The 15,192-nt window shown below is 47.1% G+C and overlaps 1 protein-coding gene across 1 annotated transcript in view; it reads right to left on the bottom strand.

The window, feature by feature from the left end:
• LOC126533869 (uncharacterized) overlaps positions 1 to 13,905 on the bottom strand; it is a 70,040-nt gene extending 56,135 nt beyond the window's left edge. Inside the window, exons 1-2 of the mRNA XM_050181063.3 lie at positions 11,684 to 13,905; positions 6,261 to 6,323 (exon numbers count right to left, since the gene is read on the bottom strand). Of these exons, the coding sequence (XP_050037020.1) occupies positions 6,261 to 6,323; positions 11,684 to 12,120 (500 nt within the window). The 5' untranslated portion in view covers positions 12,121 to 13,905. The remainder of the gene's footprint in view (positions 1 to 6,260; positions 6,324 to 11,683) is intronic.
• Between the last annotated feature and the right edge of the window lie 1,287 nt (positions 13,906 to 15,192).

Raw genomic sequence — 15,192 nt, 5'->3', positions numbered from 1 at the left:
ATTATTTTTCTTTTTTTGATTTCGGCGCAAGTTTCGTAGGACACACGATGTGGTCTTCCCTGCACTACGCGTAGCGTCTGAGGCGAAGCCCGCATCTCCGCCGCGGAGGCCGACACACGTGTGCTCGATGGTACATCGGGTCCGCAAGATAAAACTTCCAGCTCATAACTAATATGAAACAACCCCGTCCTATCTCCAGCCTCCTCTCTCAGCCCCTTCATGGGAGAAAGGCAAAAAACTATAATTATAGATAACCAAGAAATTTCTACATTACAAAAAAAAAAGATAAAGAAATACCTCCCGGGTCACTAGTAAGGTCCCAGACTCTTATCACTGCACCCCGATGTGTCCCCATCCCGACCAGGCCTTTCCTTCTTGCTCAGCCGCTATCTCTCTCCTCCGCGAGCTGATATCTGCGCTACGCCAGTTGCGACAGAGCGTGTTGACGGCCACATCCACGGCGTCGTTCCTTGAAGGCAAAGCCGCTCTGCGGACGTGCTTATCAAGCGTGCCTAGCGCTACCCCCCCCCCCCCTCCCCTGATTTTTTTTCCTTTTATTTTCTATTTGTCTGTCCAGCTGGATGCTATCGCGCCGTCGGCCTGACTATAATTGAGCGCGAAGTTGCGAGATCTCGCGTGAACATACGCGCACATGCGAGATTTCTCGTTTCTTTGTTCGGCGAGAACGACTCGCTGTCCGTTGAGCAGATTATCGAGCGCGGACCTCGGAGCTCTCCGAACCGCGTGGCAACAAAGGCGCAACGCGCCCTGCAAAAAACAAAACAAAAGAAAACTGGAAAAAAATTTACGAGAGTGATCGCTGGCGCTAGTGGTCTGCTGGAGCTACAAGATTGGTAGTTCAACCAGCACCGAAATGATTGTTACTATACAGTACATGGATTTGCTCAAAGTTCGCCCTGGCACTGCAAAAGGTTTTGCGAGTTTGTGCAATGTGAAACTGAGCATTTTTCAGCAATGTGTACGCGTTATGGATGCAACGAATTCGCCGAGATTACGTACGTGGCGCAGTACCTTCTCGCCTTGTTGCGTTTCTGTGAAACGCGATTGAAAGCGTTGCAGTCCGGACGCGCAATAACGCAGCGACGCCGTGTGTGTGTGTCACTCTGTGTGCGTACCACGTTGTTGTCGCTATGCACACAGAAGCCCCGCAGGAACGCGTCTACGTGCAACTTATGTCTAAAAATTAAAAAAAAAAGCTGAATTCTGGGCTTTTACGCGCCAGAACCATCGATCTGATTATGAGATAACCTTAGATTATTAGTCCAGCGTATCGCTTGTCGTCTGGAGAGCTCCTAAACCACCGAGTGCGGAACGCGCATGCGCCGCAGAAGCCAGGACAGCACGGCGGCCGTGACGCGCGAACGTGGCTCCATTGTCCGCACAAAATTGCAATAAAAGAATTGTGCAGGTCCAACGCACACTTTGGAATCTACGTGAAGCGGCGTCTTCGTGAATCGGCTACACAAATGATGCATAACTGTTCCGCAACGCGTTTTTACAGTGTATTGATTACCTGCCTGCCCAGTGAAACATCGAGAACTTGATACATTCGCTGCGTGAACCGCGCGACCACGGAAGAGTCTCCAGTATCGGCCTACTTATCTTCCCGCCATCTCGGGGATCTTGCAGCGATGCCATCCCCCGCCCGATTCCATGCCTCTCTTATCGTGCACCGTTCACGGCCGGCTGATCCCACTGATAACACGGGTGGTGTGCGTCGCTCTGACCACTAACGAAGCGCGAGAAAACGCCAACGTCAACAGCATCGGCAAAAAAAAAAAAAGGCATCGCTGCAGAATCACAGCTCTGGCGCCATATCTCCAGGATCGGCCCCACCATACTCGGCAAGAAGCCGACCGAGCCCACAAACCACGGGAAGCAAGACCTCGCTTCGCTTTAATAAACTAATCACGCCCCTGAAGACGTACATTTTGTTGCACTGAAGATATTTAGGCAGTGTGTGTCCTTTCGCTGGGCAATTCCGCTGACACCTGCAGAGCCAGCCTACGGCTCAGCTGTAGGGGGTTATAGTATAGATTGGACAACGTGTAATCCGATTCGTTACATATAAGTGGTGTCTTCCGCGTGACCTATTTGGCAAGGCAGCAGCAGCCACGGTCAGCAAGGTTAGCGAGGGTTCGCAAGGAATTATGGGAGGCTTACGAGTCCTTTCCCGAAGCTAGTCGATATTCCCCAAGGTGGCCGACAGAGACTGCAGCAGCAAGTTCCACACTCCACCCCGCCGGTCCGGGTCCCTCGCGAAAGCGACCTATGTAAATTGCTTGCTGCATGCTAGCGGATGGCAACAGTCCCGGTGCGTTTTGAGCGTTAAATGAAGCTTTGTTTCTAATAGTTCGAATGTTTAGTGACGTTTGATCGAAAGGTCAGTGTGGGCGATGGAATACCAGATAACGATTGGGTCCTTCGATGCACTTTTTGTGTGACTGGAAAGAAATATTGCAAATCTTCTTTTACCACAGCAGCGCATCTTTCTGCGTTCTACGTAGGCAGGGCAGTATGGGTTAGAGGCAGGGTAGTAGCCTTTTCGCAATGTGAGCCATTTCAATTGTCAGTCTCAAATTTCGCTTTCGGTTGCATAACGAGTGTCCCTTCAGGCTTAAAGTCGAGTGAAATGAACGGCTAAATTTAACGCTGTGTCAAAACTCGTCAGACGGTCTTCTACGTATACGCGGGAAGAGATACGTTGGCGGCACATCGAACACGACGCAATGGCTCTGCAGTAGAAGAAATTACAGCGGGAACACTACAAGTGCCTGGTGCCACTCGCAATGAGTACGCATTATTGCCGGTCGCTCAGCTTTCACTCATGCAACGATTGATTGATTGATTGATTGATTGATTGGTGCCTCGTGCCACTCGCAATGAGTACGCATTATTTCCGGTCGCTCAGCTTTCACTCATGCAACGATTGATTGATTGATTGATTGATTGATTGATTGATTGATTGATTGGCCGAGTTACGCAGACCGCGGCTCATCTGTGTCAAGGATAACGCAACGTGCTCGAATTATTGGAGTCAGCTGTGGAGATTTGTTAATTGGTGAAACAAATTAGTCGGAAATAATCTTACTGGGCAAAATAATGTACCCGTAATTAGTTCGAATTAGAGTTAAGTAAGGTAATATGAATTCATTTTCGTTACCCCTATTATTACCGATTGGGCTTCATTATGGTGCTCGTAATGAATCTTAATTACCCTTAGGTCGTCTTGGTTACTCTCAATTAATTCTGGTTAGCATTAACCAATGTAATGCTAATCAATCGAAATGAGGCGTCATTAAGATTAAGTACTCTGAATTATTTTTTATTATGTTTAATTATTCAATTGCCTAGTTAGAATAATTAATTTCACATTTCTTGCGGCAACTGTATGACCTGCTTTCTATCTGGTAAGACTGTATGCAATGGCCGATTGCACGGTATACTTGTTGCGTCAACTTTTATGGCCTACTTTCTTTTTACCCCAACTGTACGATATAGTTAGTTGTTTTGGCAACTGTAGTGGCCTGCTTTCTTGCTGCATGATATAGCTGCTTGTTGTGACAACTGCACTGTTCGCTAACTTTTTGCGCTGACTGTTGCGGCAACTGTAGTTGTTCTATATGCTATCCTAAGTGAAACCAAATGAAATCTTGTAATCTGCTCTTATGTAGACTTTGGATATATATATATATATATATATATATATATATATACTATTTAATAAAAACTTCGTGGCGTTACTTGCTGCGCCGACTGTAATGGCATGCTTTCTTTCTTTGCTGACTGTAACTGTAAGTGTTCTATAGTCATAATCACAAATTTCATTGATCGCATGTAGTCATAAGGCATTGCCACACATAGGGCCCCGCGTGTGCTTTGACACCACGACAGTACCACACTGGCGCCAACGGCGCCGAGCGTCCGTGTAAATTGCAATCGCGATAAACATTCTGCAGATCCCACTCACTGTGGGAATCCATGCTATACTGCATCTCAGAAATAGTTTGCAGCAGTGCTGCAGGTACTACGAGCATTCGTACCGAAGGTACACTGGCATGCGGCCTTTCCTATTGGCTAAGGAGTCCTGCAGCTTCCAAGGTACAGTATATGTGTATACATACAAAAGACAAAGGATTTCGCCCCGTACCCGTAGGTATAACATTCCAAAAAGATTTTTTAAAAGGCGAACGTTATGGCATATCTTTTTACCGAAGTTTCGGCCGGAGGACCGGCCTTCGTCGGAGTGAACGGGTATACATATATATAATTAGGTTTGTTCAATGGGCGAGGCAAAATTCATGCGTTAGCATTACGTCGCAGCTCTTTGAGGTCCCGGATCCGTGATTCAAAACGCTCACTTAACACACATCGTGCCTCTTCGAGGAGCAAAGTGCAACTGATGGTGGCCCGGAATTTCAAGGCGGCGTCGCCACCAGTACTTTTTGTTAGTTAGTTAGTTAGGTAGTTAGTTAGGTAGTTAGTTAGTTAATTAGTTAGTTAGTTAGCCAGATAGTTAGTCTTTTTTCTGACTTATCAATCGCTCCTCGCGGCGAGAATTGCTCTAGCGGTATTGTGGAATGGTTATCTACAAAAATAACTCGAGTAATTTTTATGTTTAGTTTCTATTTAAAGCTTGTACCTGGTATTTACGCAAGGTCTATATACTCGGCCTGCTCAAGGTCCAGACAACTTACAAAACTTAGCTTCGTATAGGTGTTCTTGCATGTCTGAGGCCATCTTTTGAATATTGCTTTCAGATCAAATCAGTTTGTCAGCCTATCAAAATCTATCAGGTAATCTATCAATACTATGTCTTTTTTTTCATTCATATTACAGAAAAACGGTTGTTCGTATTGTTTCAGTTAGAACACAATGCAAAGTCTTCAGGTGTTACACGCGTAGAGCGACTGAGGAACACACTAAATTTTCGGGCGCGCACTGTTCACGTGGGATCTCCTGCATAAACCGTGCCTCATGTAATATATAATCTACGACATGCGAAATTCCCTAAGCACGCACACCTAACTTACCTTAACTAAAATAACAACCTCTCGTTAACTGCTTCTAGAAGCTAAGATACGCGTTTGGAAAGTTGCTTTCTCTGAGGAATGAAAGACAGCAGGGATGGCAGCATCAGCCCCTGCGCGTACAGAAGGTTTACTATAATAGTCTACTAAAATGTTCAAGTAGACCAACGTTTAGAAATTATAGCCTTCTGACTGATATCTTGATTAAGAAATACGTGGTATGCGGAGAAGCACACTTGGGGGTGTTGTACGTCATATATTGCATTTCAATCAAAAGCATGTACTAAAGGCAACAAAAGGTCGACAGAAGAAAGAAAAGAACATCCAGAGTTCACTAAAATTTGCAACACTTCTAATTAAAGTTGCAGTCTACTCCCGAAGGGCGAAACATTGAGCACGATAGCCAAGTTTACCCTTGCGCTTGGACTCTTTCGTTTCGTGCCTATATTCTGTGATTCAGTCACGTGGGGATGCTTGCTCCGCAGGCCAGAAATTTCTTATTAAGTCCAACCGAAAGCACTGTGGAATGCTATCGTTTGCTTTTGTTTGTGTGTGTGTGTGTGTGTGTGTGTGTGTGTGTGTGTGCGCGCGCGCGCGCGTGCGTGCGTGCGTGCTTTTCAATTAATGGTTATATTGACATTTCCGACTATGGTTGCTTTGAATTTAACGTGTAATTTCGCCTTTCAGCAGCACTTACTCTATAGTAGTCCTGAAAGTTTATTTGTGGTTATGTATGATTTGTTGGCATAACGTAGCCTTTTCTCGGTCAGTCCCCGCAGTAGGTACGAGCCACGAATTGGATTGGATTGGTCAGCAATATATATATATATATACGAAACAGCATGGCGACAGCTAAAATTTGACTGGAGTGTGTCCATATAATTGCTATCGCAAATAAAAGAACAATTGCTGCCCAAGTGCATTAACGCGCCTCAGTGGATCTGCTTGGCAAGGTAACCAACTTATGTACAGCTCGTTTGCCAACGTCAATTCCGTGTTCCCGATGTGTTCCTGTTGCAGTTTATATGTCCTCGCTAGAGCTTCTTTCTGGTGCACGCATGATGGATTTCTCGCCGTTAGCATTTGTAGCTTCCACTTGTATCCCACCTCTGGTTAACCTCCCCGTATTTTCATTTATTTCTCTCTTCATATGTCACGTGATGCGCGATGTAACGGCACAACATTTCCGCAAGTTCACGTTGTACTCACTCTAGCTTTGACCAGGAGCAAGTCTGGTGTCCACCGGCGATGCTTGTCTGGATGTCCGGCCTCCTGCGCAGTAACAACACGCCAGTGAGGACACGAGTAGTTGTGGAATGCGGTAGCACTTCAATGTTTTGGACAATTACTTCTAATGCTAAATCTGCTCTTCTAGTCTATAGTAAGCTTCCGGCACTGTATATTTGTAACATTCGAGAAGCTGCTATTGCTGCATCCATCTCTATACTTCTCGTTGCTGATTGGAGGACCTACTACTTTACGGAAGATTCAATGTAGCACCCTCGATTTGGCCTTCACCCGCACAGAAAGGAAGGCGTCGCTGTCCTCTTTGAAAACGAGCGTCTAGTGCAACCACCTTTATGTTTGCTCTATTAATGTGCGCGAGCTTTACTGCGCGCGCGCGGGCACCTCTTTCCATTTTCGTTTCATCTTCCCCCTCCGCGAGTGTAGGGTAGCAAACTTTAGGTGCGATATCGTTGACCTCCATCCATTTCCTTTTTATTTCTATCTCTCTCAATTTGTACTGTACATTTAACCAGGTACAGCGAACTGCATCAGAACATTTGTGCGGGTATCGACGAGAGTGCAGGATGTTCCGTGGTACGGAAGGTTGACATTCGCTTTAGAGCTTTACGCTGCGTTAGCACTATCATCATCAGCCTGAGTTATGTGCGGCCGAAGCACGAAAGCTCCTCCCAGGTTGCACCCAATTGACCCTGTCTTTCGTCGGCGGATTTTGCCGTACGCCTACAAATTTCCCTAGTGTCAGCTCATGACTCGATCCTCTGACGTCCCAGGCTGCGTTTGTAGTCCCTTGGTGTCTCTCCTGTACTTCGCAATAATGATCTGTCCAACTCCATTGGGGAGAGATAGAAAGGCTCAATGATACGAAATGCAGAGAGGTCGCGGCCTGAGGTACATTCCTCTAGCCAGCTACTCTGCACCGGGGAAAGGGGAAGAGGGAAAGAAAGAGGGAAGAAAGAGGCGCATGATGGGCGAAGATGACGAGAGGAGGAGGGTGCAAAACATACGGCAGGCAATTTGAAAGGCTCAAGGCCTACAGCCCAGGCCCGTACTTTTTGAAGAAGTCAAGTAAGGCCTGTGCGGTGACAGTATGCGGCGACAGTGACCGACTGTGATTGTATGTCTATGCTCCTTTCTTTCTTTATCTCTACTTCGTTATCCCTTTACCTCCCCCTCCCCTCTCTCCACAGCGTAGGGTAGCAAACCGTATCTTCCCCTCTGGTTAACCTCCCGGCCTTTCACCCTTTCCTCTGTCTCTCTCTCTCAAGTAAAGCCTGAATGTCCTCAAAACTCAATTTAACGTCTGGCCGAAGGCCTAAAATAAGGTCCTCCGACAGTGGCGGGCTGCCAAGGAGCGTAAGGCCATTGCTCAACTTTTGACGCTCTGAACCCACGTACTGAGGGCAGCCAAACACCACGTGACCTATAGCCTCGTTCACATTCCACAGCTCACAGTGTGGAGACTCGGAGCGTAGCATGAGGTGCACGTACCCGCGCGTAAACGCCAACCCCAGCCTAAGTCTGTCCAGGAGACTGGCACAGCTGCGTTGAATTTTGGGTGGCAGCCCATTTCATGGTAGGGTATAATCTTTGGACTCTATTTATTCCTACGCTAAACATGAGCGCTGAATCAGTCTAGATTGATAAAGTATTCTTGGTGAAGTCCATTCTTCGTTGATTACGTGGTAATAGGTTGGTTATTAGAATATAAGACGACGTTCAACGTTCCATTCCTTTTTGAATTTCGCGCCGAAGCCCCAGGGCCGGTACCTCACTGTGACGTCACGGAGTTCAAAGCATTGTTTTCGAATTTGGTGCCATTGTGACTAAATAAACGTTCTCAAAACTGAAGTTCAGTCTCTGCCTCATCTAGTATACGATGTAGTCCATACTTACGGATGAAAGTTTAATTAGGCTCAAGCGGACGGCGTCGAATTCCACCTGTTACGGCAAGCTTGTGCGGGAACTTCAAGGTAGCTTCTAAGGATTCCTCGTTTATGCTGTTTTTATGATGAATTCAAGCCTTCACTTTCACTAACAGCTTAATTTTTGGGGTTCTAGGGTCGCGACAGTGCATACAGGGTTATGAGAGAGGCCTTCTTGAAAGGCTACTAGGAGTTTTGCATTCCTCGTGCCAGCTTATAGCCAATGTGTGTGTGTGTGTGTGTGTATATATATATATATATATATATATATATATATGTATGTATATATATATAACTTCTCCTCCACCTGGTTCAGTCACTAAAGTTTATCTGCAGGAAGCTATTGCGAAAACATTATAAAGTTAGTAAACCTGTAAATGCATAAATATGGCACAATGGCATACTGACACATTCAGTTGTTGTAACAACGCTGAGACGCTAAAACGTATTCCTTATAGACATACACGAGTATTTGTGCTACTCTTCTGCGCAGTGTTGAACATTGTAGACGTACGTCAATATAGGGATTCAAAAAATTCTACGCATATTTCTGCGTCGCCAAAAGGAAGCCTAAAAAAATGCCTGTTATATAGTTTTACTTTCACAGCCTCCCTTCCCTTTTTTTTCCTGTTCTTTTCTTTCTCTTGTTCATAGCCTTCATCCAAGTCAAACGACCTTCACAACACAGCCATTCATACAAGAATTTCTGAACGGATCGATTTATTTAAGAGGAAGCTTTAGTTCAGGGCCAGCTCCAATCTCTCTAGTCAAATACAAGTAATACGCAGAAATGCATTGGTCAGACAAGCACTGGTCCGACTTGAATGAAATTTATTGCATTTAAAAGAAGAAAGTTTAATTCTAGAGACTACAGCAAGCAGACAGAATTTCGATTTAGGCCTGCATTCTTTTCCGTGAATTCCCAAAATTTGGTAAGTCTAAAAAATATTTACAAATCCGTAACTTCACACCAAAAAAAAAATTATCGCAGTTCTATAAACTGAATCTGTTAGAGCCTCCAAAGCGAAGAAACCTGATATATAACATTACAGCTGACGTTAGATTGTCACAAGGCTTACGAGGGTCTTGCAAGTGACCTGCTAACAAGTTAGTGATATATTTCGGAGCGGTGTATGATAAATTCATTTTGTCCGCTTTAAATTCATGATTAGACGCAGTTTGTGACAAGGAATTGACATAAGGTTTTCTATTGTTGAGCCGCAGTAGCTAAAAATTAAATGTGACGTTTTCTTTTTTTAATAGTTCCATATGAAAATTGCTACAATCAGTATTAGAGGGCTTAAAGATGTTGCTTACTGGAAGTCACTGACACTACTGCATCAAATTTGAATCAAATAACGCGAATATCTGCCGCTGTTAGAAATTTCGGCCGGCAAAATTATTTTTGCTCGAATTCTCCACCTAAAGTAATGGGGGACAGTCACTGCTCAAACTCCACGTGATCGGCTAGGAAAGGTAAGAGAATATGTCAGGAAAATGATTATGATGATGATGATGGTGGTGGTGGTTGTGGTGGTGTTGATAGCAGTGGCGTTTTTCCTGATAGCGTACGTTCCACAGGTGCAAAAAGGAAACCGAAGGTGGCCAAAGACGAATGAGAACACGGAATAATACAGAAACAAAATGCTGGCTCTCGCTCGATGGAGAGTAGATGTAAGCATGAAATGGCTACCGGCAAAGCTGATTGAGTGGAGATTATACTAGCCGCAATCTTAAAATGGGCGCAGCGCATGTTCGCAACGGCACACCCCACCCCACCACACCGCACCATGCCGGGCTGTGCACCGGTCCATACGGACGCAATAGTTTCCTGTCACGGACAGAACCTCATTGCAAGTCTCGTCTCGGCCAAACAGTCATCCACTGCGCGCCGGACGCGCCGCCGAACTCACGGACCGCTGGCGTTTTTGAAAAGAGCGCCGGCAACTCTGTCTCAGCGCCAAAATGTGACAATCAAGTTTATAGTGCCCTGTATCTGCCTTTTGGACGTCGCTATTGGAAATGTCAAATAAAACTTCAGCGTATTAGAAGTTACAGCTTGAGTGATATCGTGAACATTCGGTAGAACTCGGAAGCAATATTTCTTGAGACTCGTTTGGGCAGTAACTATAGCGTACGTAATGCGGTCCTGTACAAAGGGTTGGGGGCAAAAAGCCGCATTTTCTTAAGCCCGGATGATCTCGTTTTCTTCTCGCAACGATGTCCGAATAATCTCGTTCCATTCTCGTTTTGAGTGCCCGTATAACGGCTCAGCATTTCGGCACAAGGACTCTTGATGGTCGCCGATAACTGGAGCTAAAAGCATTTCCTGCTGAATACCTTTTATTCTTTTTGCTGTATGTATGTTTTGTTCGCTTGATAAGCGGTCTTCGATTGGGCCACGAACGCTTGAGCCATCGCTTCGCAGTCACAACGGTTATCAGGTAGGCCTAACAGAGGGCAACTATAAACGTCATCGGGTAAGACCTTGGAACCAAAAGTTTTAGGAAGGATTTCTTCACAATGAAGAAAAGCTTGACGCTATGGTATTCAAGACATAAAGTCATTCTTCTTTGTATCACATCTTCTAAGGATTACATCCGATACTTGGTAGATTTTTCTTTATTGAAGGGTACATTTGAAGCAATGTGAAGTACAGAACTTTTCCCTGAGGGGGTATTCTGTAAGAGTCCACCTAGTGGACTGTCCATTTCGGCCGCTGCTGAATGGGTGCAGCTCTACCAGAGAGAAGGAAACGAGCAGAGGCGCGATACAGCATTCACTGCGTTCCAATAGCGAGTGACACAGGCGCCGATGAGGGAAGCGTTTCGTTCCTCTGCAGAGTGACGTCATGTGACCTTTATTGGGGCTTATAAACGCCATCGTATCTATTAGCAATTGCCATGCTTCTGTGTGTCCGGATACGCCATTAATTACGGTGACTCGAAACCCTTTTACACACTGTCTCTGTATTATCTTGCCCTGTCATTCGCGTCACACATGACTCAGAAACTTTGTTTAGTTAGGAAACAGCACACGCACAAGGAAAGAGGTCATTCTGAAAGACTGTCCGTGTATAGAGATGGGGCACACCGGGGAACCGAATCTGCTGTTCCTCATCAATGGCAAGTGCCGGGGTCCCCCACAATTTAAGGCGCTTATTTTTTATACCCCCTTTCATGGGCAAGGGCAACAGCAGCCTACATTCCATGCCCACGTTTTTCGTCCACACGAGGTCATTTACACAAAGATCGACGCAGCAGAAACCTCCGGCCTCAATCGTAATTTAATCAGAGCAGTGGCTCCGCCCATATAATATAGGCACGGCATGCAGATAGAAGGGATATTTTTCCCGCACAGGGGTCGGCATTCGTGCCTTCGCTTAAAGACGGCACACTCTTGTCAGACGATAAACTCACAAACAAACAAACAAACAAACAAACAAAGGAAATCGGCACTGACCATATCGAGTCCGGATCCAACGCTGGCAGCACACCGCGCGACACCGAGTCGTGCTGTCCTGCCGCCGCCACCAGCTCAGCGTGGTGCGACACGCCGTTGATGAGCTCGTGCCCGCCTCGCCTCAGCAGGTGGTGGTGGTGCTGGTGACTCTGGGACGACGAGTGGTGGTGGTGACCCACGTCCGGGAGCGATGAGTCCTCTTCTTCGTCCTCGTCGTCCTCATCGTCGTCCATCAGGTCGTCGCGCCGGCTGGCCCCGTACACGGACGTCGACGGGCCGTGGTGGTCCAGCAGCATGGAATGTTGAGCACCGGACCCACCGTGCTCGTCGCGGTTCAGGTCCAGCGGAGCGGGAGACGAGGAAGACCGGTAGTGACAGCTGTCTCCGGACGAGTCCGTACCACCGCCGCTGGTACTGCTCAGAGCCGAAGTCGCCATGATGGGCCAAAAGTCCGAATGGACTGAGGCGCTGCCTCCGACGCAGACAAGGATTGCTCAGCGGCCAGCTATTCTGCCGATGTTAGGACCACCGTCGCTAATGTTTCCCGTCATGTCGCGGAGAAACGGGGAATGCCATGAATAACCAAGTGAAGCGGACAGGTCTCCAGCGACCTTCACCTGTGGCACACTGACCTTAGCCGGCCTAGTGGCGTAAGTATAGTTGACAAAACATAGAACCAGGCGTGACGACTGAACTCTGTAGTTCTTGAGTGCCCTTTGTTCTGCTGCCTAGGAATATGAAACTTGCGACAGAGACCACGCTTTGGATGGTGTGACTTCTGTCTGTGAGTTGCCCCCGGTACACAAATGGCTTTCCAGAATGCGGGGTAGACGGTTGTTCGCGTGTCTAATCACGTGATAGTACTGGGGTGTCACTGAGTAACTAAAATTGCACTGAAGCACTGCATCCTGCGCATGTAATTGACCTTCCAGGCTCTTTTGTGAGCTCGTTACGCGCAGTTGACGTCACGGGTCATGGATTTCTGCAATGAGCATCAGATTCTCACTTGTAGCGCTGAGCCTGTTGACAATTATCTTTAGAGGAGTAGCTCAAATCGGGTCTTCACTCACGATGTATCAGTCCTTGCAAGCGACTGACCCTCTAAACGAAATGGCGTCAAGGTTTCCGTTACCTTGGGGCATTTCATGTAGCCCAAAAGAATCGCCTCTGTGTTGAACCACTGTTGACTACGCCACGGATCTCGAAGAAGGCTGTGGAAGAAGTTCAGCTCAGGCAGACACGTGCCATTCATCGGCCAACTCCTGAATTTTCGATTTCGAGCATTGCAACTCAAGATTGGACACTGGAAGTTCAGGTGAGCCTATCGAGTTGAATTGTTCAGCTTTCAATGCAACTTTCATGCTTGGCTGAGTCTGATGCGACTTGTTTCGTTGCTCCTTGGTCACACGTGACTACTGATCGACGGCTCCTGAGAAGCCACACCCTTATAGCCTTATGTTGTGTCCTTGTGCTAAAGAAAAATGGATTAGCGTTACAGTTATCTTAGATATAGTATCCACACGCGGAACGTCGGCCTTTCCAAAGAGGTGAAGCAGAAACACACGATGTTGAAAACTCGCTGACACGTTTCACTTACTCGAAACGGAACGATTCTCAAAACGTGTCGAACGTATGGCCCACGCGCACAGAAAGTCGGACAGCGTTGCGGTTTCAGATGGGCCAATCAAGCAGCACCACAAACACTCACAGGTCGAAGATCACGTCGTCCCAGCCTTTGGGACGTTCCAGTTGTTTAGCGAAGTCGTTGCGCGAGACACAGTTTCCACAGAACCATAGCGGCGAACACGACGGTCCTCGATATCCGGAGCTTTCTCGATGCAGTAGCTTCGCCTACAGCACCAACGACCGGCGTCACCGATTGAAGTTTCTGACCCTTCACGGGACGACCATCGCCACGCTCGAGCCTGGTGGGGAAGCCCCGTCGAGAGAATAAAAACAAAGCGCCACAGGGCGGAAAGCTACGCGGGGGGACGTCTTCTCGGACGGACGCCTCTCATTGGCTGCCGCCGAGTTTCGGTAGGCGGAACCTCTAGCGCACGTCGCACCAATGAGGGAGCGCCGACGCGAAAGAGAGTGAGCGAAATGGATTCCTCGTCATTGGAGGGAGAGGAGGAAACATTTCTCGGCGGACAACAAGCGAGAAATCGCGGTACCCCGCTCTGCGTTCTTTCTTTAGAGAGCCTTTCGGTTATTTTCCCGTTTTATTTTTGGTTTGCTTCATTTCAGTGGCGGCTGAAAAAAGACGTACGGCCTGACGTCGGCGGGGTGGTGATGTAGGGGGGGGGGGGGGGGGGGGGGCGTGAAGGCAGTTTTGTCGTGAAAGCCTCGTGTTGTTCGCTTCGCTGGGCTGAAGCACCCAAGCCCTTGATAGAGCTGCCGCTCGCGCCTGATGCCTCCGTACGGACTTCTGTGTAGTGCTTGATGTTACTCGTTTATTAATACCTTCAACATCTCGTGACGAAGTTCTTTCTTTTTCTTCTTGCTGCTGCGTTACCCAAGTGCTACGACTCACGTAAAATGTGTGTAATCGCCATCCGAGATACTGCCACATCTACGTTTACTACATGGCTTTTCGTGCATGCCCCCCCCCCCCCCCCTCTCTTTCTTTATCTTCTTGCCTAGGTTTCGTATCATAGGTCGGATCCATGAAGCTTTCCGTTCGTAAGTAATGTTTGTCGTTGGCCAAACCGGGTTCGACCAAAAACCATGCCCAACGTCCCAATTTCATGTCACCTGCTCTTAGAAACTGTTCCAGCGTAAGGAACTTTTTGTGAGTACGGCGGATTAATCTAAGGGTTCCTTTCAAAAACTCGATCATATTCTATTCCTTTGTTATCATCAGCCGCTCATGGTCAGCCAACATCGGTGATAACGTGCTCGAATCACCTCTCGGACCATCTACGAAGCGCGGAAAGCAAGTGAATTGTAATAGAATGGTTTACGTTATTCCGGCCCTACGCCACTCAGCTTGTTGGAAAAAAGCGCGTCTTAATCAGAAAACGCGCCTGCACTAGAATTTGCGTTTGCTCGGTATAGGAAAGACGACCCGTCGCGTACAGGGGTAACATTTGCGTGCTACTCTCACACGTCAAATTCACTGCATGTAGCAGAGCGGCCATTAGCCCATTCTCGGTACATGGTTAGATCAACGTGCACGCCCATCTAACCTCCAGCCATTATTAAACAAACCTAATGAGAAATAATTGTTGCGCATACAAGAGATGCGAGTACATGCATGTTTTATATAGTTACGTCGCAGCGCACTTATCGCGAGATACGCAATCTCGCACGCTTCATTTTAATGATTTAACGACTTACTTGCGTAAGAATGCATTAAAAAGTTAACATCGTCGTTAGCCCACAATGGGGGCAACAGCGGGGATAAAGAGCCTCTTCTCCCATTCAACAGACAACCTGTCGTCAAAGCCATCGCTCTGTTGTCTCTGTTTAGGGTTTTGTTTAAAATCGGAAAGCTCTTCTCAGCTTTC

The sequence above is a fragment of the Dermacentor andersoni genome, chromosome 7 (assembly GCF_023375885.2).
Source record: "Dermacentor andersoni chromosome 7, qqDerAnde1_hic_scaffold, whole genome shotgun sequence".
NCBI classification, from domain to species: domain Eukaryota; kingdom Metazoa; phylum Arthropoda; class Arachnida; order Ixodida; family Ixodidae; genus Dermacentor; species Dermacentor andersoni.
This window is presented reverse-complemented; position numbering and strand designations above follow the sequence as displayed.